Genomic DNA, 26,707 nt, shown 5'->3' with positions numbered 1-26,707 from the left:
CAACCACCTTAATTGTACCGAGTACCTACTAAAAGGAGAGAATGGGTCAGCACCAATTGCTAATCTGTACTGTATCAGATATACAGTTTTGTTGCATGAGCTTAGACATGCAAAATACTAATATGCCAGCAAATGCATGACCTTGCAGGTAACCAATTGCCCAAACATGTGTGCCACAAGGGGATGAAGCTAGACAAACTCGAAACACAGTTCACCTTTTATTTTATCATGAATGCAACCATATAAAAACATAAGTTATGAAACAGTCACAATGTTTAGCCTTTGAGAAGTCCTGTAAAAAAATAAAACAAAAACCACAATGGACGACTCTTCCTCCCCCCTCTATATCCAACTCAAAGGATTTGCCAAAATAGCACAAAAACACGCTTTCTTCCAGAAGAGGCAGTGCTCTTCTGTTAAAACCTGTGAACAAAATACCAAAGTGCATCTCAGAACTGAGCCACTGACAACTACTGGGGACCCCCCAATAGGCTAAAAAGTGGGCCAGATCCATTAATAGAAGATTGTTGCTTCCTAGGTTGATCGGAGCATTTCATCCCCCTCCCCACCCCCGGAAAGACAGACAAGTATGAATTTGAGTGAGCCAACCCCCGTGATGTGCAGCCTGCCATTGGACGAGAAGGAGCACCAGTGCACAGAAGCTGCACATTAAAGATCCAGAACTACCAGTCCCACCTCTTTACTCCTAAACACTGCATGGCCTGGCTCTTGAATCAATGACTTTTGGAAATCACTATTTACATTGGAGGGATATGCTGGATTGGATAAAACTCTAGCCACACGGTTCCGGGGCCTTGATGTTCATCAGGCACAGAACATCAGTTTGAGAGTTACAAAAACCTCTCCCCTCCCCTGAACGGCTAGCAGCGGGATTAAAATAAGGTCTGCCATATGTGAAACACACAGCTAAATGTTGAGTGACGTGTCAAGAACTAGATATTTTCTTCAGCCTGGAATCCTGTGGACGATGAAACGAACATTCCCTCTTCCACACGATTTAGCGCATCCTGTAGTCCGTCGAACAGGACACCTCACAGAGCTGTCCCTTGAAATCCAGGTCAACTGTGAAATCCAAGTCCCGCTGGAAGAGAGAAGGCACAGTGAGCAATGAGCCGCCCTGGTCAACAATCATGAACACACACAGGTCAGGGCAGACACTTACGTTGTTCTTGGCGTTTGGTTTCATGCCGATGGTGCCGAAGATCTCCTCGCCGGTTTTAACCGTCAGGTAGTCCTCCATGTAGAAGACCGTCTGCTTCCAGTGGGTGTACGGGGATTCAGGACCTGCAAAGGGGATGGAGAGGCTTAGGGGTACCCGATGCAGCCGACAGTATGGTATTCTGTAGGGTGCTTCACTCCAACCCGAGGCAGCACTAAGGCGCGAGGGGACAGGGCACAGGAAGGGTTTGGATGCAGCCGTGCTGAAACCGGCCTAATGTGGAGCAAGTCAGTAAGTGTTGGCACCCAACAATTAACGGGGATTAGAGTTTGAGGCAACAGGTTCGAGTGCATACGAAGCAGACTACATTGGGGTTGGAACCCAGAATGCAAGTGACAGGAGTTACAAGACAAGTGCTGCCTGCGCCCATATAACCAGAGGGGAATGCATGCACCCGCAAAGCCCAGCACTTACTAGTGGAGAAGCCGGTCCTCTTGTGGCAGCGCGTGAACTCGATATTGAAGTAGGCCACCAGGGCATGGATGTAGTCATTCCGCTTCACTTGCAGACAGAAGGGGGAGGTGAAGGTCAGGTCATCCACCTTTACAGTATAGATGTCTACTTCCTACAAGAGACATTAGGGGTTAGTGCCCAGGAACCACGGGAATGTATCGAACGTGAAGACCATGGAAGATCAGCTCACCTTAATTAAACAAGCATTTGTAACCAGCTGCTTTGGGTCCACTACATCCACCAGGGGCTCCTTAATGGCTACGTCCTTGATGCACGCCATGTCAAACCCGTACACATTCTCCCACCCTGCGGGGGAAAGCGATTGAGGCTCAGTCAGCAACACTGCCGTTCCTAGATTAGCATGCAACAGATGACTAACGACGCAATAGAAACAGGAAACCGGGTTCAATGTCCTGCACCGAAGTTCAGTCACAACTTTAAGGTGATCTGATCAGCAGTGCCCAGTAGGTCATGGATGCAGAAGCTGGCACAGGCTACCGTTTTTGATGGCCAATGCCGTGCGGTCACTCCTACCGACTACAAGCCCACACTGACGGCCGAATGAGTACCATTTACGTATGCAGGGCCACTTCAAAGGATTGTGCTGCCACTGCATGCCAATTCTGGACTACAGCTTACATACTACACTAATAAAGGGTCACATTACAGTTCAACATTTGAAAACGGACTGGTGCTAATAAGGTTAGCATATGCCCACACACCTTTTCCCCAACGGTGAATTGGGGTCAATCTGCAACATTAATTACAGAGTGAGTCTGCCCATAAAAATGCTTTGCTGCATTCATGCCACGCTTTAAATAACTGACCTGTAGAATAAAGGAGGCGCATCTTTTACTTTCTAGGACTACAGACAAGCCCAATTTTCCCCGATTAGAACCTAAATGTTAAGTAATTTAAGCTTGTAGTTAAACAAGCTGTTCCATCAATGCTGCCCCCCGCTAACCACTAGAACGCGCAACATTCACGGCTGCATTTCACGATAAACCCGGACCCGCTACTTACAGTGAATCTTGTAGTCCTTGTACTGTCGGTCTTCAATGGCGGTGACGTACAGGGTGGCCCGATCTGGGAATATTAGCCCGTCTGGAGTCTGAGGAATAAAGATAGATGTGGTCAGTCATGGGCAAGAGCAGGTAACCAGTGGTATGACGGAATGTGTGGAAAGGGGGAGGAGTCAGAGCATGAGTAGCAAACGGCGCCAAGTACACATTTGGACAGGAAGGGTGTAGCAATGAAACCTGCATGCAAAGCTCCATCACAGCACGTACAAAAAGGAGAGACAACTCACCAGCCACTTGTCCCTGGCGTAAATGACGGTGTTTAACATGGACTCGTAAAACAGGCAGTAGCCCATCCACTCACTGATTATTATATCCACCTTCTCCACAGGCAGTTCAACCTCTTCCACTTTCCCCTTTATTATCGTGACCACTGGAAAGAACACAAAGAAAAGTCACCATGTGCAAAGCATGAACCGAGACGATGCTCTGCAACCCTCTCCACCCGCCAAAAACATCTACTCAATTCGGAAGCCCTGGGCATATATAGCAATTCAAGCATTGCATTTAGGTCAAATATGACTGCTAACAGCAGCCAGAGGATTTCCTGTGATCCTTTATTACCAATGGGGAGGGAAAATACCACCCCAGGCCACTCCCATTCAGTACATCACTAAATACAAACCCCACCTGTTTAAGCATGTTTGCCAGTCTTAGGGGCGTAATGAAGTCTCGTCAGCCCCCCCCCCCCCCCCATATGAACACATCTGAACTAAAACCTTAGCAAGAGTCAACTGCAAATATGTACCATGATCCAGCTTGTTCGCTTTCACAATTTTGATGGCATAGTCCGAGATACTAGAGCATTCAATCTGGAAAAAAAAGGTTCACATTTGACACCAGCCAGTGACGGTCACGAAGAGAGCAGGTATAAATTGGTCAGTTCAAGGTCATGCATATTATAGATGCTGGTTTGTCATTTTGTGGGTGGCCCTGAATACTGAGGCAGGCTACTATATATTGTGACTCGAGAGATCCGAGATGGTCTGCTCAGTACTCTACACTAAGTTTCAGATGAAAAGTAAATACCAGTAGGCGCAATGGGTTGCCTTCGCGGGTCACTTCAATTGTGCTGTTGCGCAGCCGTCTGGAGAACTTACAATCTGCAGATTTAACAAAGTTGCAAACGGATCAAAAGTTACTATAAAGGCTGCAAGCGAAGTGTTGGGGTGCGATAGAGGGCCCTATGCGAAGGTTGGCCGTTACCCCAGATTGCTGTATCTGGACGTTACACTGGTACTACTAGGGTCCAATATAATGGCAACAAGTACTAACGAACAGGCTCAAGTTGCCTCTTCTCAATTTACACAAAAACTATACCATACTCTAGGATCAACCCCCTTGCCCCCCCCCCCCCCCAACTTTCAAGTTTCAGGTTATAAACTTTAAGTAAACTAAACGCCACAAAATGGTTCACTCGTTTCAGAATATAAACTGTGGACTCCATATAAAATCCAATATCTGAGGTGCATAGTTTACCACAAAACCTTAATACAATCCAATGTTCTCAATAAGTCAATTCGTTACTAGCCATTTGGTATAATTTACATCTTTCATGGTGGGGTCTCCTAAATACCATAAAAATGGCCATTGTTCCTTTTATTCATAGGATCTATGTGTTACTCTGCAATATTGTATATTGTGCAGACAGCTAGAGTCCATGCGCTCAGTTTGTGTGAAATAGAATACCGAAATAAGCTGGTTGTAGATGAAGTTGTATATAGCTAAATAGTCTACTCACCCCAATGACCTTCTTGGCGCCTGCCTTGGCAGCAAACATACAGAGGATTCCGGTGCCACTACCCACATCGAGCACCACTTTGTCCTTGAAGAGATGCCGGTTGTGGAACATTGAATTGCGGTAGGTTAGGGTGCGTACCTCATCCTTCAGCATCTCCTGGTGAGAGTAAAGTGGGTACATGATAAAAACGCAAGTAGAACTAGCCAGAAGTGACACGCACTGCAAATTTAGTAGCACGAAATCACACGGGACCATTCACAATTAAACAGTTACGATAAAAAACACTGCCCTCTAAGCACGTAAAGCTGTGTATATGCCGCCCTCGAATGTTGGGCCTCACAAAAACAAGCCACATAGCAGTAACAGCAAATAACCGCCCCAAACTAAAATATTCTCACGAAAACCTGCCCATATTACATTTACCATCAGTCCTTCGCACCACTTACTTCGTGGATGCCAAAGTGCGCATAGGAGTCAAAATAGTAATCCTTAGATGTCATTTCTTCTGCTGTTGGTTTCACTGCATCGTCAGGTTGGTTAGAAGAAACCTAAAAAAAAAACAGGAAACGCACTCAGGACATGCAACTTCAGTATTCTTCAAATGTAATTTCAACTGATCAGATGACCGCATTGGTTAAAGGCCCAAAATGTGACCAGTGGTTCTCAGATTATACCCTCCCAGAAAACAGTTTTTTGCACGCACTCATTCATATGCACGCAATAGAAACAAATGCAAAGACATGCAATACTATCCTGAAGATACCCCCATTTGACATATACCCAGAGTGTGGAAGAACATCAGGACATGAACATGGTTATATCCAAAAGCTGTACGGAAAGTTAAGGAAAAACGTAAAGAACAAGAAAGTCAGTCATGGTTTGGTGTCTGGGGCAATATGAAAGACTAAGACCAAACCCTGAGCAAAAGTTTGGACAGGCATATGCAAGAGTATGCTGTGCTGCGACTACCATAAAAACAGCCAGCTGCCAGATATATCTATATACCTAAAAGGAGTTCAACACCTCTGGAATGAACTGCATGTAGTTTATACTGCAGCCCAAAACTCATTGGTTCATGACAGTCCATCTAAACGAAGCCGAATAACAGACATCTCAGGGTCGTGGGGGTTCAAAGTTCAGAAGCCTACTTTCATGACAATTTGGATTACGGCTGCTTTATACAAGCGGGGGAGAATGTTTAAACACTTACCATGCACTCCGCTGTCCTATGTTCACTGGAGACATTAATTAGTACTATACCGTAAACCCTGAGGCGACAGGTCTTCTACCTGCCCGTGGGTCCAAGGCAGCATATAAGCTTTTAGGGACCCATGGGCAAGGCTTGCCATGTGAACATAGGATGCAGTGTGTGTGGCAGGTGTTTCTTCTAAGACTCTATAGCCAGGCTGGCTAGCCATGCACCGAAAGGATATTTACATCTTCCACTGGACTCCGCAGGCTCAGTCCATTAGCCAACTTGGCTACAAAGTTCTAGGAAAAAGTGACAGGGAAACAAACTGAATTAGCTTAATTCTAACAAAAAGAGTCGAAAGCTTAATGTATGGCCTGTGGTTAAGACTGGCGGAGAGCAGATAAACAAAGTATACAGACACCCAAAAAACACGTGAGGAAGAAGCCCTGCACGGTTATCAAGGAGCTAAGACAGGTAAAATAAGAAATAGTAGGCGTTTTAGGGTGTGACGCCAGCACGCTTAAAACAGTCAAAGTTAGCTAGTGTTAGTAACCCAGAAAGAATGGTGAACTAATCCTAGGGACAAAGGGGAACACTAGCCCGATAGAAAATGTGGTGGCAAGACACCCGTCTCTGGTACTGTGGGAGGAACGTCACTCTACGAGTGCCGTTTCAAACCAGTCACGGAGTTTGTAGATTAGTGTTCAAGTTACGGCAATGAACTTAAAACAGGCTAGATGCATGATCTTGGCGGGAAGGCAATCCATGCGGGGGAATCAAGGCTACGAATAGCAATCCGGAACCCGGCGTCATTGTTATAAATCCCTCCGCGCCGAACACCATGCCATCTAAAGCTTTTACGAATCTCTACCGCACTACAGATTTAAGCAAAATTTGGCGATATTGAGCACCATTGAAAACCCAATAGCATACCAACTACACAATTAAACTTCATCTTTTCAAGCTGCAGAAGGCTAGAGAGACTCACATTGTATGTTCACTACTAAAGCAAAGGAGTCAAATCGTTCGGGAGACGCATCTATAACAATCGAGACACCATACCGCTCAATATTTAGCGGTCGCTCGGCTTGAAATAGGCCATGGTGGTCTTTGTTCTACATCACACCCGTGAGAGCCACGAGAAGATGTATACTGCTACCTCAGTCATGTCCCACAAAAACACGTGAATGAAGCCTTTATGTAGCAGACAATAAAACCCTAGAGACTGGGGTCAGACACGGGCATCGGGAGAAAGAACGAGCTCCGGAGAAGCCACGGAGATACCACCAACTATACACTTACTAAAACTTTTAACTCTCATGGGGAGAAGTGAGCACAAAAAAAAACCTAACGGCGGTGATTCGATTTGCGTTCTACGGCACCCACTCACCTCCATCGTACAACTCCCCACCTCCGCCATCTTAAGATCTTCGGGTTCTAAACGGAGAGAAATGCGACATGCCACGATGGCCTCTATATAAGCGAGCTTGCAACCTGCCCCGCCCCTCAACACAGCCACTGGTGGATATTGCCGTCTGTCAGCGACTACGTCACGACCCTTAGAGTCTCTATTCGAAGACTTGCTCGTCCGTTACTCCGCTGCCTTCTCTCATTGGACTGTCATTGTGCCATGATAACCACCTTCTCTTTGACGTCAGTCCGAGTGACGAGGTCAGACGGCGACTTTAATTTCTGCTAGAAATATTGAAATATATCTGTTCTTCTTATTATCGAAACCTTCGTCAAAATAACCATCAATAGGACACTAACAGTAGTGAAAGTGAAGAAAAAGCAAGGGCTAGCCGCGGAGGCTACTTGACGGGGCAAACGAACTTGTAAGAATTTATATAGAAAACCAAGTTTACCCGAGAAGGGTAATCGAAAAATATTTCAGGTCACTAGTTCTTGATTTTGGGAACAATGATTTCCTTCAATTACTCCCAAACATATTTCTGCATAACATGACCGCCCAGTCACAACTAACTCACTCTAAGCCCTTACTGGAACAGCCTCCTTTTTAAGATGGAAGGTAGAGAAGCCTTCACGATCTTTAAGTCTTTTGTCTATGTTCACGCCAGTAGATTCCAAACACGAAATGGCCTCCGAAATGCAGCATCATTTAGAACTTAATACAGGGACATCTGTCCACTGTAAACACAGAAAATGGACACCAATAGCTTTCGCTCCAACAGCTCTAATTTAGAACGGTCGCGGTCTAGTGACGTCGCCTTAAGTAGAGATAAACGACAGACCGCAACAGTAAAGTACAGAGTAGAAGAATTACGGAAATAATGTTTTCTCACGGGTTATTATTATTTAACATAGTTACATGTAACAACAACCAAGTCCCTAAAGGGGGAAGTGTCAAACTCAACTTCCACAGAAGGTAGCAATTAATCATCGACTGATTGGTTCTGTTTGCAACAACACAGTTTTATTCAGTTGTATCACAAAACCAAGAACAATTGTTAGGCTTTCATGCTAAGGACAGTTAAGATAGGGTGAAGATAGATACGTTTTATTGCACAATTATTTAAAATCATTGCAAGTTAATAATTATTTGTTTAAACCCTGTGAGTATTGGCTAGCAAACGCCTCATGCAGGGTCGGATTAATTAATTTATTTATGCATTTTTATAAAGCACGGACCTTACCCGAAGGTGTCAGAGCGCTGTACAATAGAACCAGTTTCGTTACATGAGAGAAATGTTACAAAATAGAACGTACAAATATAGGAGGACACAGAATCAAATACAGCAAGCAAGGAATGTACAATAAACATTTTTTTACAAAATTTACAATGACTAACGAACTTCCTGGCGGAGTCTGGGAATGAAGGAATTAGTTCTGAAAGTGTCTTTGGAATAGAAGAGATTTGAGGTCCGCTTTGAAGATCCGGATGGAAGTGGTGGCACGGAGTAATGGAGGAAGCGAGTTCCAGATTCTCACCGCATTACCTGAGAACGATTGAGCCATCAATTTTTCCCTTTTGAAGGGGGGGGGGGGTCTCAAGCAGAAACTTTTCCGCATTCCGAGAAGGTCTCAAGCATCCAGACAATTTCAGTTTATTCGTCAGATAGCGAGGGGAGGAAGTGTGCAAGGCTTTGTGGGTGATGCAAGCCGTTTTGTAAATAGCTCTAGCCTCGATGGGAAGTCATCGGAGAGAAGACAGGATAGGAGTGATGTGGTCACTTCGTTTTGACCCTGAGAAAAAGTGAGCTGCTGAATGGAGGACGAATTTGAGGGGGGAGAGGTGAGATTTGGGAAGGCCAGTCAGAAGAGAATTACAATAATCCAGTCTAGAGAGAATTAGCGATTGGACCACGGTTTTTAGGTCTTTCTCCGCAACCGACGAATCCCCCACAGAAGGCGCAGCTGATAACGTGCGTTCTTGGCAATGGAGTTGATGTGTAAGATTGGGTTGAGTATTTTGTCAAGTATGACACCTAGGGATTTAGCGCAGTCAACAATGATGGGTTTACTGTTGAGTAAATTCAGCTGATCCATCCAGGATTGAACTGGAGGCGGGGAGAGAGAGGTAGATAGGAGGAGGAATTCAGTTTTGGAGGGATTGAGAATGAGTTGGTGAACTAACATCCAGTTGTGAATAGAGTTGAGAGTAGAGTTGAGTAGTGAGAGATCTTGTGAGGAAGACACCTTGAGGTAGATTTGGGTGTCATCCGCATAGAGATGGTAGAGGATTCCAGATTTGCTTAGAAAGTTCCCTAATGGTTCCAGATAGAGATTAAACAGAGTGGGTGCAAGGATAGAACCTTGAGGGACTCCTTGACCAACCACCAGTGTAGACGATAGACTGTTCGCAATCTTGATCATTTGGGATCTGTCCGAGAGGAATGAGGCAAACCATTTAAGCACTGTCCCTTCCACGCCCATTCTCTGAAGAGTGTTAAGGAGGGTGTTGTGATTAACAGTTTCAAATGCTGCAGAGAGGTCAAGAAGAATCAGAAGGCACGATTCCCCCAAATCGAGTATATGCAGCGCATCATCGATCACTTGCAGCAGTGCTGTTTCAGTGCTGCTGATGCAGCGTGGAAACCTGGGTAACGGGAAACAGGACAAAACCCGTACCAAATATCCTCCCTTCGTCACAGACCAAATATCACTATAACTCATTCACTCAAGCAGTCATTGGTTGGGCACATAACACCAACATTCACACATCACTTCACACTGGTCTGTTTACAGGAAAGATGAATGTTCCATGCGCTGACATGAAAGGAATATCTCATAACCTATAGGAAGAAAAGTTATATTACTCATCTACTTACTAATATCCTACCGATATCAATCCTCAACATCAAGATACTCCTCCCACATGATCAATGGATCATTTAGTTGGATTAGTAATCGGTGATTTAGAACCAGCTAAAACCACATTTTAGGATCTTGATCTTCTCTCTTCAATAAACACAGAATGCATTTTCTTGTTAATCAATATTTGTTTATCTATTTATCACAAAGAGTTTAGTTTACATCTAGTAAATTTATTAAATTTTCATGTAAATCGCCGAACACCATATTTACCTAAACTGGCTATCGGGTGTCCACTAAGGAGTCAAATTAGCTGTCAATCAGTTGGAATTTAGAAGTTCTTCAGGCAGCACGCTACAGTCCCAAGAATGGACAAGGACCAGAGACGTGCAAGCATCTATCAGTGCCCATACATTTTATAAAGTTCGCAGTTCATCAAGGAAATGGACAGCATTCAGTCTGTCAAAGGTTCAGGAACGTAGCTGTCACGTAGCGTCACCGTCGTCTCCGTCAGCAAAAAAGAAAAGGAAAGCATAGCACAGCCTCTCTATTCTACCGTCATTTTTATAATAAAAATAATGTTAAGATGTAACATTTTACATAGTTTGGGCTTTCTTGATTGCTCGGTTAGGCTCGTCCGGTGAGGTTTCACACAGTTCAAGAGGTTATGTAAGGGTTTTTGTTTTTTTCCGGATTCTTGTTAATGTCCTTTGTTAGAGTACTTGGCGGGCTTCCCATCGTGACCTTGCTTGGGCACAGTACGACAAGGGTCAGGACGAGGCCACAGGAACAAGTCGCTGCGCAGTCGCACTTCGCCCGAAATCTCGTGGAATGGTGGCCATCACGTCGAGTTACGTCGGCGACCATCTTTGCTTTTAGGCCCAATGGACAACTTAAGTGAAACAAACACATAAAAGTAATTAATACATAGAAATAATGAATAAAATGTTAACCCCTTACTAATCCCTCTATGTGCTTGCAATTATCTAGCATATAGCGACATTTAAAGCATTCATATTCACCCATTTGATGTCATCTGGTGCAACATTACAAAAACATCACAAAAGCCACATTTATCATGCAGTATTCTATTTACTACATATACTACTGTTAGTATGCGTACGTATTTTAGTAATAACAATTATTCAGCCATGCAAAATGCAAATCCCACCTATATTTCGTATATTAATAAGGTTAATTAATTATCATGCAAACACATTAATAGTATTATAATTAATAGATTATTCTAATTAGTATAGGCATGCAGAATAGGGAGGGGTATACAACATTTTGTACTACCCGCTCCATCAATCCCCCCTTTGGTGATTTCATCACCACACCATTAACATTTGGCATTACTTTTCATGGAGTTGAAGAGAGTTCTTGCTTTAATTTTACATCTCTGTTTCCCCAATTTCTTCTCTTCTGGCTGTCTTATACATATTTTCCTTTACCTCTTCTAATTCTATTTCTTCAAATTCCCTCTCTTGTCTCTTATCCTGTCTCCTTAAATGTTCTCTTTTTAGCTTTTTCTGAATTTTCTTCTTTTTATGACAGAGGCATCCTAATATTAATACTAAGAAAATCACACACGTTAATGGAAATAAGATTTTACCTAAAAAGGTACTACCTAGATTTATTAAGAAATTTTTAATAGAAGATATTTTCTTACCAATCTTTTCCCAAACACTTTCAACCTCCAGTGGTGCAATTTCATCATGCAGCTCAGTTATATTTTTAATATAAATTTTCAAATCTTTACTTTCGTCTAGAATGTAAGTACAACAATGTTGAACTTTCAGCATTCCACAGACTCCACCCTCCTTTGCCAACAATATATCAAGAGCAAGTCGATTTTGCGTTACCATGGCACGCATGGCAACCATTTCAGTGTTCACCAATAAAAATCCTCCAGCGGTGCTTGTTGACAAGCGATCCACTACTGTTGATAGCTTTCTAATTTTGTTTGCATTCAGAGATATTCCCACTGCTGGTATCAATGCTCCAAAGATGTCACCTACAATATCTGACCAAGATTCTCTCTTTCTACGTGCTAAATAACTACCTAACTTATGTACACCATCTTCTCCCCTTACCATGTGAAAAATCTTTGGGAAAACCAGGCCTATATAACATGAGCCATACCAATGGTCTGGTAAACGATAATATGCTTTGCTCCCACAGATAAAATATAACCCAGGAAAAACTGTATCATTTCCTCCTTTAAATCCCCATCCACCCATGATTCGGTATGTATCATGGCACTCACTGTTACCTACAAAGCAATTATCATATGCAGTCTGATTCCTTCTAATACACAATTTTCCTTTCTGAGGCCAATCTAAAGCCATAGTTGGACTAGCTTCTCCCGTCAAGGGTTTTTCCATTTCTACATCCCAAACTGTCTTTTCCACCTTTCCCTCAGATGCCTTCCTTTGCATTTTCAATCTCCTTTCTTCAACCATATCCAAAAACGTATTTTCTTCTTTCTTTAAACTGCAAGTCAAATTATTTCTAAATATATACTCTAATGTTAGTTTTTTAGTCTCTAATAAAAATTCACCTAATACCTTTGCAGGTTTTACCTTGTTTAACTTGTTAATTGATGGTACTTTTGAAAATATATTATCTACATCAGAGAAATAATATTCTAACTTCCCTGTTTGATAAAGTAAACTAGCTATTACACTACATGTTATTCCATAAGTTACTGGAAGGTGGTGATAGGTCACTCCCTCCGATACAGATGCAGGTAACTGCATACAAACGTAGCAGTCCCTTACGTCCATTGTCTCTACATATTCATACAGTAATTTTGAAAATACACTGTTAGAAAAATCAGTTATAGACCTGTCTTTATGCAAATAATTTCTATCTATTTTAGTCGGAACTACCTTTTGAATCTTCTCTACATTAGTCTTGTTTTCACTATGTCCTTCTATTGTGTCTATGGTAACCTTAAATGAGATCATCAGAGCTAGTACACTCCACAGAAGAATTAGTAATCCTGTACAACAACAACACATTTTACACCATCGCTTCAAGAATATACATCTATCTTTTCTACTACCTGTGTTTGCCATTTTTATAAAAATGAACAGTGTCTTTTGACTTAGCCTCTTCTACTTCACAACTAGTTTGTCTAACCCAAGGCTCTAAGCACCTACTTGGTTCTACCAGTTTTTGTCTTTTTCCCGTATTTTATTGTCTTTCCATTAGCAGCATTCTTGCTTTATTCAGTTTGGCATTTCATCGTCCTTCACTTTTCCTTCTTGATCTGAATACAGAATTTCCTGAACATCCGTCTCTTCTCTAATATCGGACAAGATAACTCTCAGGATTTCCGATTCTTCGTCTTCCTCAACCACTTCCGGTAGTCACCTCTGGATTTTCTTGGCTATCCACCTCTTCTTTTATTTCAGGCAGGGCCACATACGTCCATTTCGGCGACTTATACTTCTGGTTAGGTTTTCTCGTTCTTTTGTTTTCCTCTTTTACGATTATTTCTCCGTCTTTTGATTTCTCTTGACTAGTCACTTCATTCACCTGTTCAGCTCTTGGTGAATTTACTCGTGTCAGTCGATATCTCAGCCTTTTTATTTTGTTTGGCCAAACTTAATCTTTTGCTGATCTTTTCAGTTTACTTCCTTTATCATTCTTTTCAGTTCTCCATGCTCTCTTTCTTAAGACTCTACCTTCTGGCACTTCGTCTTCGCTTTCCTCCGACTCTGTTTCAACTTGCTTTTTACTTTCAACAGCTTTTCTTTCCACTACTTCTTTCGTTTTCCCTACTTCTGTCCCTCCTCGAGTCTCCTGCACGCAATCTTCCTGCTGACTACTTGTCCCTTCCTCTAACTGGATGTTACACCTCCTCGTTGGTCTTCCGCTAGAATCTATCCCTCTCTCCCTGTATCTGGCACCTGCCCATCTAATTTTGCTGTTTCAGGTGGAATTTCTCTCAATTTTTCATCTGGAACTTCTTTCTCAGCAATCTCTTTAATTGTCTTTTCGCTGTCTTTTTCTTTTCTCGAACGTAGAGTTCCTTGTTCAGTCTCTGAGTCTGAGGTGGTATCAGAAATCTGTAACCTTCTCCTCAGGGAAATGCTTCTTTGGACAAAAGTTAAATCTGACTCTGATTCCCCCCTTTCAGGGTTTTCTTTTGTTCTTGTCTCTTCATCATCTGATTCAGTACTAGATTCTGATTCATCAAAATATTCTCTTTCTGTGCTATCCACTGGATTTGGAATTCTCAATGTGTGACTTGCATGAATCCAGTCCTTGATTCCAGGACACTTCACAGCTGTTGTTGTAGTCAAAATCACTTGTCGTGGTTTTCCCCACCTTGGGACCAAACAGTTTCTTCTTCTGTGTACTTTGATTCTTACCCAGTCCCATGAGCTTGCTTCTTTTCAAGGGTGGTGGCATCCGCTCCAACCTGATGAAACACAGAATGAACTGCGTCAGCCAGGCTTTTACAGTAATCCAACACCATGTCATCAGTTATAAGCAACAGCTTGTTGACTGGTATGAACACATGACGCATTGCTCTACCGATGATAATTTCATGGGGGCTCAACCCTGTAGTCCTGTCTGGAATTGATCTAATAGTCATGAGTACTAGAGGCAAGACATCAGGCCATTTCATACCCGTGGCTAAACACATTTTGCCTATCCTGTTTTTGATAGTACCAATCATTTGTTCCACCACACCAGAAGCCTCTGGGCGATAGGCACAATGTAGTTTTTGTCATATATTCAATGCTTCACAAATCAATTTTATGATATCATTATGGAAATGTCTTCCTCGGTCTGATTCAATTGTTACTGGGAACCTGAATCTGGGAATAGATTCCCTCAAAAGCAATTTTGCCACCGTGATTCCATCATTTCTTCTCGTTGGGTATGCTTCTACCCATCTAGAAAAAAACAGACCATAACTAGAACATACTTCAACCTGTTACAAGGAGGTATTTCAATGAAATCTACTTGCATTCTGGTAAAAGGCCCTCCTTCTCGACCAATTGTTCCTAGACTCACCACTGTCTTTCTTCCAGGATTGTATTGCTGACATATAAGGCATCTCTGACAAAGACTTTCTGCTACAAGTCTACATTTTGCATTGTACCAGGTCTGCTTAAATGACCTGATCATAGAGTCTCTCCCTATGTGTCCCTGTCCATGATATATCCGTGCCGTGGCAGACATCATGCTATCAGGCATAACTGGTCTTCCATCCCGATAGACCCACACATGATCTTTCTCCCTTGGTGCACATCCTGCTTTTACCCACTGCTTCATTTCCTCATCTCCTGCTTCTTCCTGTAATTGCCTTACTTCCTCCCAGGTACCCACAATGTTAGTAAACATTAAGGTGCAAGAAGGCACTTCCTTCTCCTTCGCCCGATTAATGGAATTCTGATTTCGTGCACAGTACTGGGCCATATCATTGGCATATTTGTTGCCGATGGCAATGTAATCGCCAGACTGACTATGTGCAGCACACTTCACAACGGCCAATTGCTTAGGCAGCTGTATCGCCTCGAGCAATTTTCCAACTACTTCAGCATTTTTAATGGGAGTTCTACTTGATGTCATAAATCCTCTTTGTAGCCATATTTGGCCAAAGTCATGCACCACACCAAAACCATACTGACTGTCAGTTATCACAGTCACTCTCACACTCTTCCCAATCTTGCATGCTCTAGTCAAAGCAACAAGTTCAGCTACTTGGGTTGATCTTACTTCTTTCAGGTAGGATGCTTCCATTACTTCTGCAACTGTACATACTGCATATGCTGCACTCAACATTCCATCATCTGTTCTCAGGCAAGAACCATCTACAAACATCACAAAATCACTTTCTGGCAATGGTACATCTTTTATATCCGGACGTGGTTTGGTACAGAAGTCGAGTACATCCAAACAATCATGATCCGCTTCATCTCTGACTTCCACATTCTCAGCATCAGGCAATAACGTTGAAGGATTCACATTCAAGCATCTCTCAAGGCTCACATTCGTTGCACCTAATATGACTTTCTCATACTTAGTCAGCCGACTATGTGTCATATACTGAGTGCGTCTCCTTGTTAAAAGGATTGCCACATCATGAGGTACAAACACTTTCACAGGATATCCCATCACAATTCCTTCACTCTGTTCCAAACTCTGACAGGTAGCAGCCACTGCTTTCAAGCACCCAGGTAAGGCTACAGCTACTGGGTCTAGCATTGATGAAAAGTATGCAATTGGTCTCCTCAGTTTTCCATGCTTCTGTATTAATACAGAAAGTGCACATCCATTCCTCTCACTGCAATACAACTCAAACTCCTTCTCGTAATCGGGCATTCCCAATGCTGGCGCTTCGCAAAAACTATCTCTCAATCGTTTAAAAGCTGCCAATTCCTTCTTGTTCAAATCAATGGGATCTCTCACATCACTTCTTGTCAAACGTACCAAAGGCTTTGCAATCAGGGAGAAATTGCATATCCACTGGCGATAGTATCCAACCATTCCAAGAAACATTCTCACCTCTCTTTGCGTCATGGGGGCTCTCATTCCTTTTATGATCCTGATTCTGTCTATTGTTATTTTCCTCAGTCCTTTTTCGATATTATGGCCTAAATAATGTACTTCTTTCTTGCAAAATGGTAATTTTGATGGTGACACTTTAAGTCCTCCATCAGCCAGATGATTCAGCAAGGCTATAGTGTCCATTACACAAGCTTCACGAGTCTTTGACGCCACTAAAAGGTCGTCGATGTATTGCACTAACACAGAATTTTCAGGCATTTCTAGGCTTTCTAAGGACTTTTTCAATATCTGATTAAAGATTGAGGGGCTTTCTGTATACCCTTGTGGAATTCGGCACCAAGCCAAAATACGTTCGCCGAAACGAAACGCAAAAATCTGCTGGCTGTCATGGTGTAATGGGATGGAAAAGAAAGCATGGCATAAGTCAATTACAGTATACCATTCTGCATCATGGGGAATCTGATACAAAATCACAGATGGATTTGGTACAATGGGACAACATGAGACAACGATTTTGTTTATCTTTCTCAAATCTTGCACTATCCTGAACTTTACATTAGGCTTTTTCAGTCCCATAATTGGGAAATTACATGGACTACTCATTATTTCTCTCAAAATGCCTTGTTTTATCATTTTCTCAATTATAGGGGTAAGTCCTTCAACTATCTCAGGTGTCAGTTTATTTTGAGGGACATTTGGATAGCTTATTCCTTCCTTCACTGTTATTTTTACCGGGTCCACATTTCTCATTAGTCCCACATCTTCTCCCGTGAAATCCCAGACTTCTGCCTTTACAGTTTGTTTCAATTCTTTGGGTAATTCATCAGGGTTATATACAGCATAGGCTTCAGTAACCTCAGTTTCCCTGTTTGCCATAGTCATCTTATACAGTACATCTTCATCAGGGGTCTCAAATGCTATACCATCAGGGGTACAGAAAATAGTGTAATTCATTGTGCACAGCAAATCCCTTCCTAACAAATTCACAGGACTTGTATCACACACAACAAAGTGGTGCATTTCAGAAAATTTCCTTATGCTAACTTTCACTAGTTCTGTCAGTTAAGTTTTAATACACCAACTACTTGGATTGTTTCATCCGAGAGAGGAAAATTCTTAACATCAGCTGACCTAACAGTTGATCGAGTAGCACCAGTAACTACTATGAAAGTAATATTTTCATTATTTTTATCTTCCCATCCACAAATGGGCCTGTCTGGTCTACTTCTAGAGTTGCGCCAAGTACGTAGTCTTCTTCCTCCCTTCGGCACCGTCAATAACCTTCTTCTGACTCGTTCTTGTCGCGTTGTAGCCAATACTGCGAAACAGCGCAAGCGCGCGGCAGCTTAGTTACCTGTTCCTCGTTGTAGAATCCTGTCTCATTACTGTATTTCTGTGAATTTGTGCTTTGTGGAAAAGGCGGTTTTGGCACCTGATTCTGTTGGGTAACAACCTGCTGCTGTCGCTGCGATTGACCACTCACCTCATTCTGCACCTGTGGATTCAATGATGCATTTTCATTATTAGTACTTGGGGAAATTTACACTCGGATTTCCAATGCCCTACTCTACCGCAATTATGACATGGGAATTTCTTTTTAGCTTCTTCTATATTAAAATTTCCCTTACCGTTACCAGGAGTGACTTTTGGTCTGGATCCTGTATTATTTGCTTGTTCCGCTAACTGAGCTTCCTGCCTTTCCGCCACTTTTACTTGTGCCCACATAGCTTTCTCTTTTAATTTACGCTGTTTGGCTTCAATCTCATCACTAAAATATTTTGCATGTCTCAACACTTCATCTATTTTATTGTTTTGCCAATCTACAGTATGTTGCTTAATCATATCACTAATTTCTGGACGTAAACCATATACAAATCTGTATACAAAATGGCTCAAATCCTTTTCACTCAGGTTTTCATCACCACTGAACTGTTTAAAAGCCAGGATCAATCTCTCGTAATATGCATGTACTGACTCCTTACTTTCCTGATGAGTCCTGTCAATTTTTACCCAATCAGTTTCTTTGGGGGGTACTTTATTTTTCAAAAAGGCAATAACCTGTTCATATTTCTTCATAACCTCTGGGTCAGGGGCTCCTGTCTTTGGATCCCTAGGGTATTCTCATGTAGGCCAATTTATCATTAGCTTGCACTCTGTCCATAAATCTGCTGGTACTATTATGTCAAACAGACTGTTTCGGTCAATCCATAATACTTTGGATAATTTCACAAACCTGTCCACCTGCCTATACCACTCGACAGGCTTTTCGCGTAGTCGAGGGAAATCATTGGTAAATTACAAAATATCTTGCCTAGTCCATGGAACATGTACATATCCTCCTCCTGGAATTTCTCTCATGGGGCTTTCTGTTACTACTTTTTCTTCTTCTCTTAGAGGGAAAGCTGCAAAAGTTTTATCTGAGGCATCATCTCGTTTTCGATACCATCTGCTCCTCCATTTATCCACGTCTCCCCATTTTCTCAACAGGATAATTATTTCCTTAATCTGACCTATTCGTCCTGTGGTATTCAAATTTTCAATATCTTTTTCAGTAAAATCTATTTGATATGGTTTTTGTAAAGCCTTTACCTTTTCAATATCTATACCCATTTCATTTGCTACTTCTAATCTTTCATGCAGATTTTTTGCTCTCCATGTTACACATTTGCACAGAAACAGTAACTCCTCGTCTTGATACGTTTTTAACTTCTCTGTGGGGATAGTCCCTACTATTAATTCTTCCAGAACCATTCGTAGCTTGATTATTAAACATAAGGATCCATCTCTTTAGGGAAAAAATGGAAATTCAAAAAACCTGGGTTCAAAGAAACGGGGATAAATGGGTGTAGGTGTCCCACAATGGTTGGACACACACAAAGTTGTTTAAATACCCCTCACACACCAAGAATGACCCATGGTGTCATGCTTCATCATAGGGGTCTTCCCGCCCCGCTGCGGGACGGGGCGTGCTACGACCTACGAATACGTGGGAGCACTGATGATAAAGTGCTATGTGTAGTGCAATGGGAGGGTCTGGGGTAAATGTGAATGTGAGATTAAAAAGGACCTGGCCCCTTAGGACAAAAAAACTTTAATAAGTCAAGGGGGGCTGGTACTAGTAAAAAGGTGGCGGCGGTGTACCAAAAAGGAGTTGCTGCTTCTGATTTGGTAAGTCATACATAAAAGGAGGTACCGAAGAAAGGCATGTGTCGGTAGACATAAATGGGAGAGAGATATGGTACTATGTCAACTGTGACCATGGTATGTCATCATTCAGACCCATCACATGTGTGCCCAGACGGAACACCCAGCGTTGTTCTTTTTCAAAGAGTCCATGTTCGGTCTGCAGTTGTTCTATGACCGTCCATCTTAGGTCATTGACCCCATGGTTCTCAGTCAAAAAATGGGTTGCCATCTTTGTAGTGCTTTTCTTACAGCGAATATTACTCCTATGTTCGCCAATTCGAATTTTCACTTGTCTGGTGGTCATACCCACATATTCCATCTTACAGGGGCAGGTGATAAGGTACACAACATTTTTGCTGTTGCAATTGGTGAATTTTCTCTGTTCCCAGACAGTACCGTTGGCGAAAGTGATGTTGGTACTCTTTTCAGTTAGAGTGCAAGTACTGCACATGCCGCATGGATGATGTCCTTTGACAGGTGGTTGAATACTTCTTGTGATCTGTTGGACAGGTGGTTTACGTGGTCTGGTGTGAACCAAAATGTCTTTTAAATTTCTGCCCCTCTTATGGGAGAACATGTTGACAACATACTAGGAGTAACCGCACATTGAGTAGGGAGACTCCGCACCACCTTTTTACTAGTACAAGCCCCCGTTGACTTATTAAAGTTTTTTTGTCCTAAGGGGCCAGGTCCCTTTTAATCTCACATTCACATTTACCCCAGACCCTCCCATTGCACTACACATAGCACTTTATCATCAGTGCTCCCACGTATTCGTAGGTCGTAGCACGCCCCGTCCCGCAGCGGGGCGGGAAGACCCCTATGATGAACCACGACACCATGGGTCATTCTTGGTGTGTGAGGGGTATTTAAACAACTTTGTGTGTGTCCAACCATTGTGGGACACCTACACCCATTTATCCCCGTTTCTTTGAACCCAGGTTTTTTGAACTTCCATTTTTTCCCTAAAGAGATGGATCCTTATGTTTAATAATCAATCTAGAGTGGAGGACGTATCCGTCTCCTGAGCCCATGTAGGGCCTTCCCTCTACACTCCCTAATCTTGTTATCATTAGCCATTCGTAGCTTGGCCACATCTATTGATTGGGATTCTTTGTCTATTCTCTGCAAGTTTCTCAACCATTCACTTAATTCCTCTGAAGTAGGACCTACTGATTTCTCTACATTACTTCGTTCTAAGTCTTTTTGAGTTTCTAATACTGATTCCATTGTCTTTGTATGTCTTTCTGTTATATTTGGACCTAACATCAGGTTTCTAAGAACATTTGGCTCAATAGTACTCACTGTTTGTCTCCATGGATTTTCATTTATACTTTGCTTTGGCCTCTCATTCTGTTTATTACTGGTATAAGGAACCGTTAAACAATGTTCACTATCTTTCTGTTTATCGAAAATAGGCATTACAGGGCCTATGGTCACTGGAACAGTCACAGCTTCTAAATTTTTGGTCAATTCTCTTATCTTTTCAGTTAATTCCAAAGTTGTTTTTGCCAATTCTGCTGAATTTTCACCACTCATTTTACCATCTGATTTTCTCTCTATCTCTCTTATGGAATTATTTATCTCTAATTCTTGGGGTACCGGTTCAGTCTTAATGATTCGCAAAGTTTCTCTCATTGGGGCACTTGGTGTCAACATTTCAGATTCTGGTTGATATGGGGGTGGATTTTTATAAAACATGTCATCAAGAACATCATCCTCCGATTCATTCACTCCATACCCTCTGGATTCTATATTATGTCTCTTTTCCGTACAATTTTTACCTCCAATTTCTTCAACATTTCTCACAGGAAACAACCCATCAGTCATTCTTGCATTTCGCCACCTCCTCATTCTGTCATCATGATTTTCATGTCCATATCTACCAAACATATATCTGTATCTTCCGCCACTCCTCTGTCTTTCTCAGTCATGCATCTCATCTTCCCACTCTGTCAATGCTTCAAACTGTGTTGGTCTAGGTCTTGGTTCTAGATTCATCATTTTCTCTCTCAAATTTCTCAAAACAGCTAAATTAAACGAACCATGCTCTGGAAATGCCAATACTCCATCATTCTTTGTGTATTTTACCCAATTATGTAACCAAATACAAGTATGATATCCGTATTTCGCAACTATAAAGGATGCGGGAGTTTTCGGTGGGGGAAGCAACTGTCCCTCCCTAGTCACAATCGGTTTGTCCCTTTTAAACAATTTTTTGATTTTCCCAAACCAGGACTTTTTCTCCTTTTCAGGTGGATCGTAATACATCATTTTGTCTTTCATATATCGCTAGTCTTTTCCTTACGACTGTTCTGTTATTTTAACCAATCGTAGCGCAACTCACACCAACGCACCAATCCGGAGCGTCTATATCACCTCTTCAATTCTCCAATCCCAGCGCGTCTCACACCAACGCACCAATCAGCAGCGTCTACATCACCCTGTAATTCTCCACTCCTAGCGCGGCATGCACTAATACATCAATCAGGGGCATCTACGCTTCTTACTGACTAGCCAATCCCAGCGCGGCTTTTCTGACGTCAGCTCTTTCTCACTGTCGCTCCTGCTCCTGCTGACCCCTCCTTTACAAAATATTATTTATAACTTTTCTTACGTTCTTTTTATTTACAAATCTGTTAGTAACGACATAAAAACGCCACCATTATCTGTTTCGCTAACCAAAGTATAGTTAATGACCTTTTTCACAAGAATTCCGTCTTTCCCGAGAGCAGCGCTTACCTCTGCCCTACTACGGAATCGTTACTTCCGTTGATAAAGTAGCACATCCCTCTACCTTACCCTTCTAACAAGCATTATCTAACCGTTTCTCCAGAATTAAGACACCTAGTTGGAGACGATCTGCTCCTGAGAAATAAAACCAGAGTTTCACAATTAACCTGAATGCTATTTCATTCACATACTTTCATTTTTTTGTTCAAATCTGTTTTATTGAATTTTACAGGTACATACAAAGAAGCATATTTTCACGTTGTTCATGCATGTTGCCACGCATCGACAATAAAATCGTGTTTTCATTGCATGTAAGCTGAGCCCTTTAACATACACGGCGCATTCGCCGCCCCGTATTGGTTACAAGTACAACATACGGCTCCTTACATTAGTGCGATGCTTCACAAGTCGATGACTGGTTAGTTACGACAGTCCCACAAGTACAGTTTTTCAGTTAATTCAGCGTGGACTTCAATACAGACAATGTAGAATAATAACAATTATGAACAACTAACCAACTCAACGCAGACCGGTATTAGCACCCCAATTTCCCTTCCCCCCGCCTCTTTCCCCGCCTCCCCCACCACACGTCCTAGAATTTCAGATTGACTGTTAAATTCCTTCAATGGCGACCACCGTTGTCTTCACAGATAACTATACAAATCAGCTCCCACATGAGAACACCACAGCTGCACATGGTGGGAGACTCCAGTATCCACCCTGCGTCCCCGTCCTCCCCTTCAAGCTGACCCCTGATCACTCTTCCCCGGTTCTCTGTAGTGCCTGAATCAAAACCTCCCATTGGGTAGCTATGGGTTCCTTCCGCGACCCCATCGTCTCCTCCCTCCTGATGGCTGTTCCCTCTGCTCTGGCCCACGCAAGCAATGAATTTCTCCATGCTTGCGCGTGAGGCGGATCCTGCGCCTTCCATCTTTTGGTGAGAAATCTCTTAGCGACTATTATACCCAGATCTATAAACTGGGACGCTACCTTCGTGGCCGGAGTTCTGCGGAACAGGTGTAACAGGTATACAGTCCATTCAAACGGTAAAGTACGGCCAGTGCTTACATGCAGTAACCCGCTGATTGTATGCTAGTACGTATGGAGCCTGCGACAGCTCCATAGCATGTGGACTATACCCACCCCCAGCTCGGCGCATCTGAGACACTCTGCATCCGTGCGGTGGAAGTACCTATTGACTGCCTCCGATGTAAGGTACGCCCTGTGTATAATGAACAGCTGGATCTGTCGGAACCTCATATTTCTGGGTATGCGCACTGGGCTCCCCAACACTCGCTCCCATTCCTTATCTTCCAATGGCCTCCCCATGTCAGCTTCCCACTTATGTCTGAGAGGTTCCAGCGCGATCGCTGCATGGGTGTGTAGTGACGCCGCAAATCAGCGGATCAAATGCTTGCCACGCCCCATAACGTGAAGGTATTGTATGGTAAGGTGCTGATGAGGCTCCGTGGACATGTCCCCCCATTTTGCTGTCAGGGATGCAAAAAGCGAGCGATGCAGAAGGAACTGGCCTGGTGGCAGTCCCTCCTCTTCCATCAGAGAGTCATATGATATAAGCGCACCATCTCGATACAAATCTCCTAGAGTCCATATATCAGCATCCCGCCAGTTTGTGAGCATGCGACTGGTGAGTGTCCCCACCCCGCTTGGGGAGCCCTCCAGTGGCAGCGCCGGCGCGTATGAGGTTAGAGCTCTGGTGAGAAATAGGCTTCTGCGGTAACATTTATATGCCACTCGCAAGAGAAGCGGCGCTGGCGCCGCGCTTGACAGCCGGGTGAAAGAGCTCAAGGAGTCGCTCCAGTGAGTAGGGGGGTAGTGCTGAGGCTGTGTCCTCTCGGCCTTTATACGCAAACCAGCGAGCAATCCATTGTAGCTGAGCAGCCAGATAGTAGTGTTCTAAGCAAGGCGCTGCAAGTCCCCCCTGATCGGTCAGAAGGTACAATTTTGCTAGTGACAGCCCATGTCGACTACTCCCCCAGATGAAGTCCCGAAGTGTTCTGGAGAACGTGGCAAGAAATGCCGCTGGGACATATAATGGCAGGTTGGCAAAATAATACAAGAGTCTGGGAAGAATCACCATTTTGGATAATGCCACCCTGCCAGTGACCGTCAGCGGTAATGTGCCCCAGAACCGCATCTGTGACTTGATGGCTGTGAGATCCCTGCCCAGGTTCCCGTCGAAAAGGTCCGACGGCTGATGATATATCTGTATCCCCAGGTATCAGAAGGTATCCCCCTTCCACATCACTCTCGTTCCATTGAGGATATAGTCCGGGTCCTGCCTCCCCTCCCCGAACGCATAAGGACAGGACTTACTGGCGTTTACCCGCAGCCCTGATACGGTAGCGAAATCCTGCAATATGCGGGCCAACTGTGCTGGGATATTTTCGACGTCTCTCACATAGACCAGCAGATCGTCCGCATACAACGACACTTGGTGAACTGTGTCTCCCAGCGGTATGCCGTCTCCCATCAATGCGCGCAGGGCCACCACCAGGGGCTCAATCGCCAGCGCAAACAGGAGTGGCGACAGCGGGCACCCCTGTCTGGTGCCCCTGCAAATAGGCACAGTCTCTGATATATACGGGCCCAGCCGTACCCGGACAGAGGGATTCTTATACAACAGGCCAACCATTTGTAAAAATTCCAACCCCAGATCATATCGCTGCAGCAGTGCTGACAAGTACCCCCACTCCAAACAATCAAAGGCCTTTTCCAGGTCCAACATTAAGCAACCTGCCTTAGGCCACTAATTTATGCTATCCGTCGCCACTCTAAAAAACCTCCGCAAGTTCAGCGACGTGCATCGCTGGGGAACGAACCCATTTTGGTCCCTGTGGACCAGAGTTGCAACCACTGGCGCCAGCCGTTCCGCTAGAGCTTTAGCCACTATTTTATAGTCAGCGTTGAGAAGTGCCAATGGTCGGTAAGACCCCAAGGCCGTTGGGTCTCGGTCAGGCTTCAGCAGAGATACCAAATACGCCTCACGCATCGAGGGGGGCAACGTATTTTCCTCCAACACTGCGGTGCAAAGCGCGTGCAATTGAGGCACTAGGGTCTCCCGATAAGCTTTATAAAATTCGGCCGGCAGGCCGTCCGGTCCTGGCGTCTTTCCAGACGCCATGGACACGATTGCCTCCCCTATCTCCTCCAAGGTGAGGGGTTGGTTAAGTTCCTCCTGTTGGGCGTCCGAGGCTGTAGGCAACTGGAGCTGCTTGAGAAATTCCGCTATCTCGAGGTTCATACCACTAACCCCCGACTGATAGAGCCTCGCATAATGTTCCACCATGACCCTATGAATCTCCCGTTGCGTGTACACCAATTCTCCCTCTCGTGTACGCATGGTAGCGATCGGGGTGCGGGGGCCAACTTGTTTTAGCAGCCAGGCGAGTAGGCGGCCCGCCCTATCTGCCGTGGCGTGTGTGCGGGCTGTGTGGGCTGCATAGTTATGACATCGCAATCGTTCCAGAAGTTCCGCATGTTGCATCCCTAGCTCCTCTAGTCGATTGGAGTGGCTACCCCCACCCTCGCCCTCGCGTTCATGCTGCAACAGCTGGGATTCAAGGCGGACGAGAGCCTTCAATAACTGCTTCTGTATATTCCACGTGGCACCCAAGCAGTGACCTCTGAGTGTTATTTTGAGGGCGTCCCACTCCACCAGCGCGTTACCCGCCGTGCCTTCGTTAAGTTCAAAATATGTCAGTATAGCTGTCCCTAATGAGGAGCGGAATTCAAGATCCTCCAGCGCAGCTGGTTGAAGGCACCATGTAGGGATAGGGGGCCGGTCAGCCTCCCATCGGAGTTGAATCCGTAAGGGGTTATGATCGGAGTGTGTCCAACCCAAATACTCCGAACACTCTACCAACGGCAGGAGGGACCGGGATCCCACCACCCTATCTAGTCGGACATGCAGGTCATGTGTCGCGGAGTAGTAAGAGTAAATGCGGTCAGCTTGGTGCAGGACCCGCCACACATCCAATTACGTCCAGTGTGAGAGCCAGTCCGTGAGCACCTGCGCATTGGACACCGCCGACGTGGCACGAAGGGGGGGGAAGGAGCTATCCTTGTGCACGTCCAGCACTGAGTTGAAATCGCCGCCCAGCAGCCAGGGGAGGCCAGCATACGGGGTGACCACCAGCGACAGCTGCGTCAGGAATGACGGCTGATCAACATTCGGTGCATAGATCGAGGCTAACAGTATGTGTTGACCATTGAGTGTTCCCCGGACTAGAGTGTATCTGCCCTCCGGGTCCACT

At 44.0% G+C, this 26,707-nt stretch overlaps 1 protein-coding gene across 3 annotated transcripts; it reads right to left on the bottom strand.

Annotated features, from left to right (window-relative positions):
- Positions 1–205: 205 nt before the first annotated feature.
- Positions 206–7,314, bottom strand: PRMT1 (protein arginine methyltransferase 1). Of its 3 annotated transcripts, XM_085616169.1 has the most exons (11): positions 7,096–7,172; positions 5,951–6,004; positions 4,960–5,061; positions 4,514–4,669; positions 3,521–3,584; positions 3,003–3,145; positions 2,717–2,804; positions 1,884–1,999; positions 1,655–1,805; positions 1,184–1,305; positions 206–1,102 (listed from the first exon to the last, which is right to left on the bottom strand). In XM_085616169.1, exons 1-11 carry the CDS (start codon positions 7,123–7,125, stop codon positions 1,019–1,021), a joined length of 1,110 nt encoding a protein of 369 aa, XP_085472295.1. In that variant the 5' UTR covers positions 7,126–7,172; the 3' UTR covers positions 206–1,018. The 3 variants fall into 3 exon arrangements, with proteins under 3 accessions (XP_085472295.1, XP_085472296.1, XP_085472297.1); XM_085616170.1 differs by lacking the exon at positions 5,951–6,004 and having other exon boundaries at positions 7,096–7,314; XM_085616171.1 differs by lacking the exons at positions 5,951–6,004; positions 7,096–7,172 and adding an exon at positions 5,294–5,336.
- Positions 7,315–26,707: the final 19,393 nt, after the last annotated feature.

This window comes from Triturus cristatus, chromosome 7 (genome assembly GCF_964204655.1).
Source record: "Triturus cristatus chromosome 7, aTriCri1.1, whole genome shotgun sequence".
NCBI lineage: Eukaryota > Metazoa > Chordata > Amphibia > Caudata > Salamandridae > Triturus > Triturus cristatus.
The sequence above is the reverse complement of the archived record's forward strand: the minus strand, read 5'-3'. Positions and strand labels throughout refer to the sequence as shown.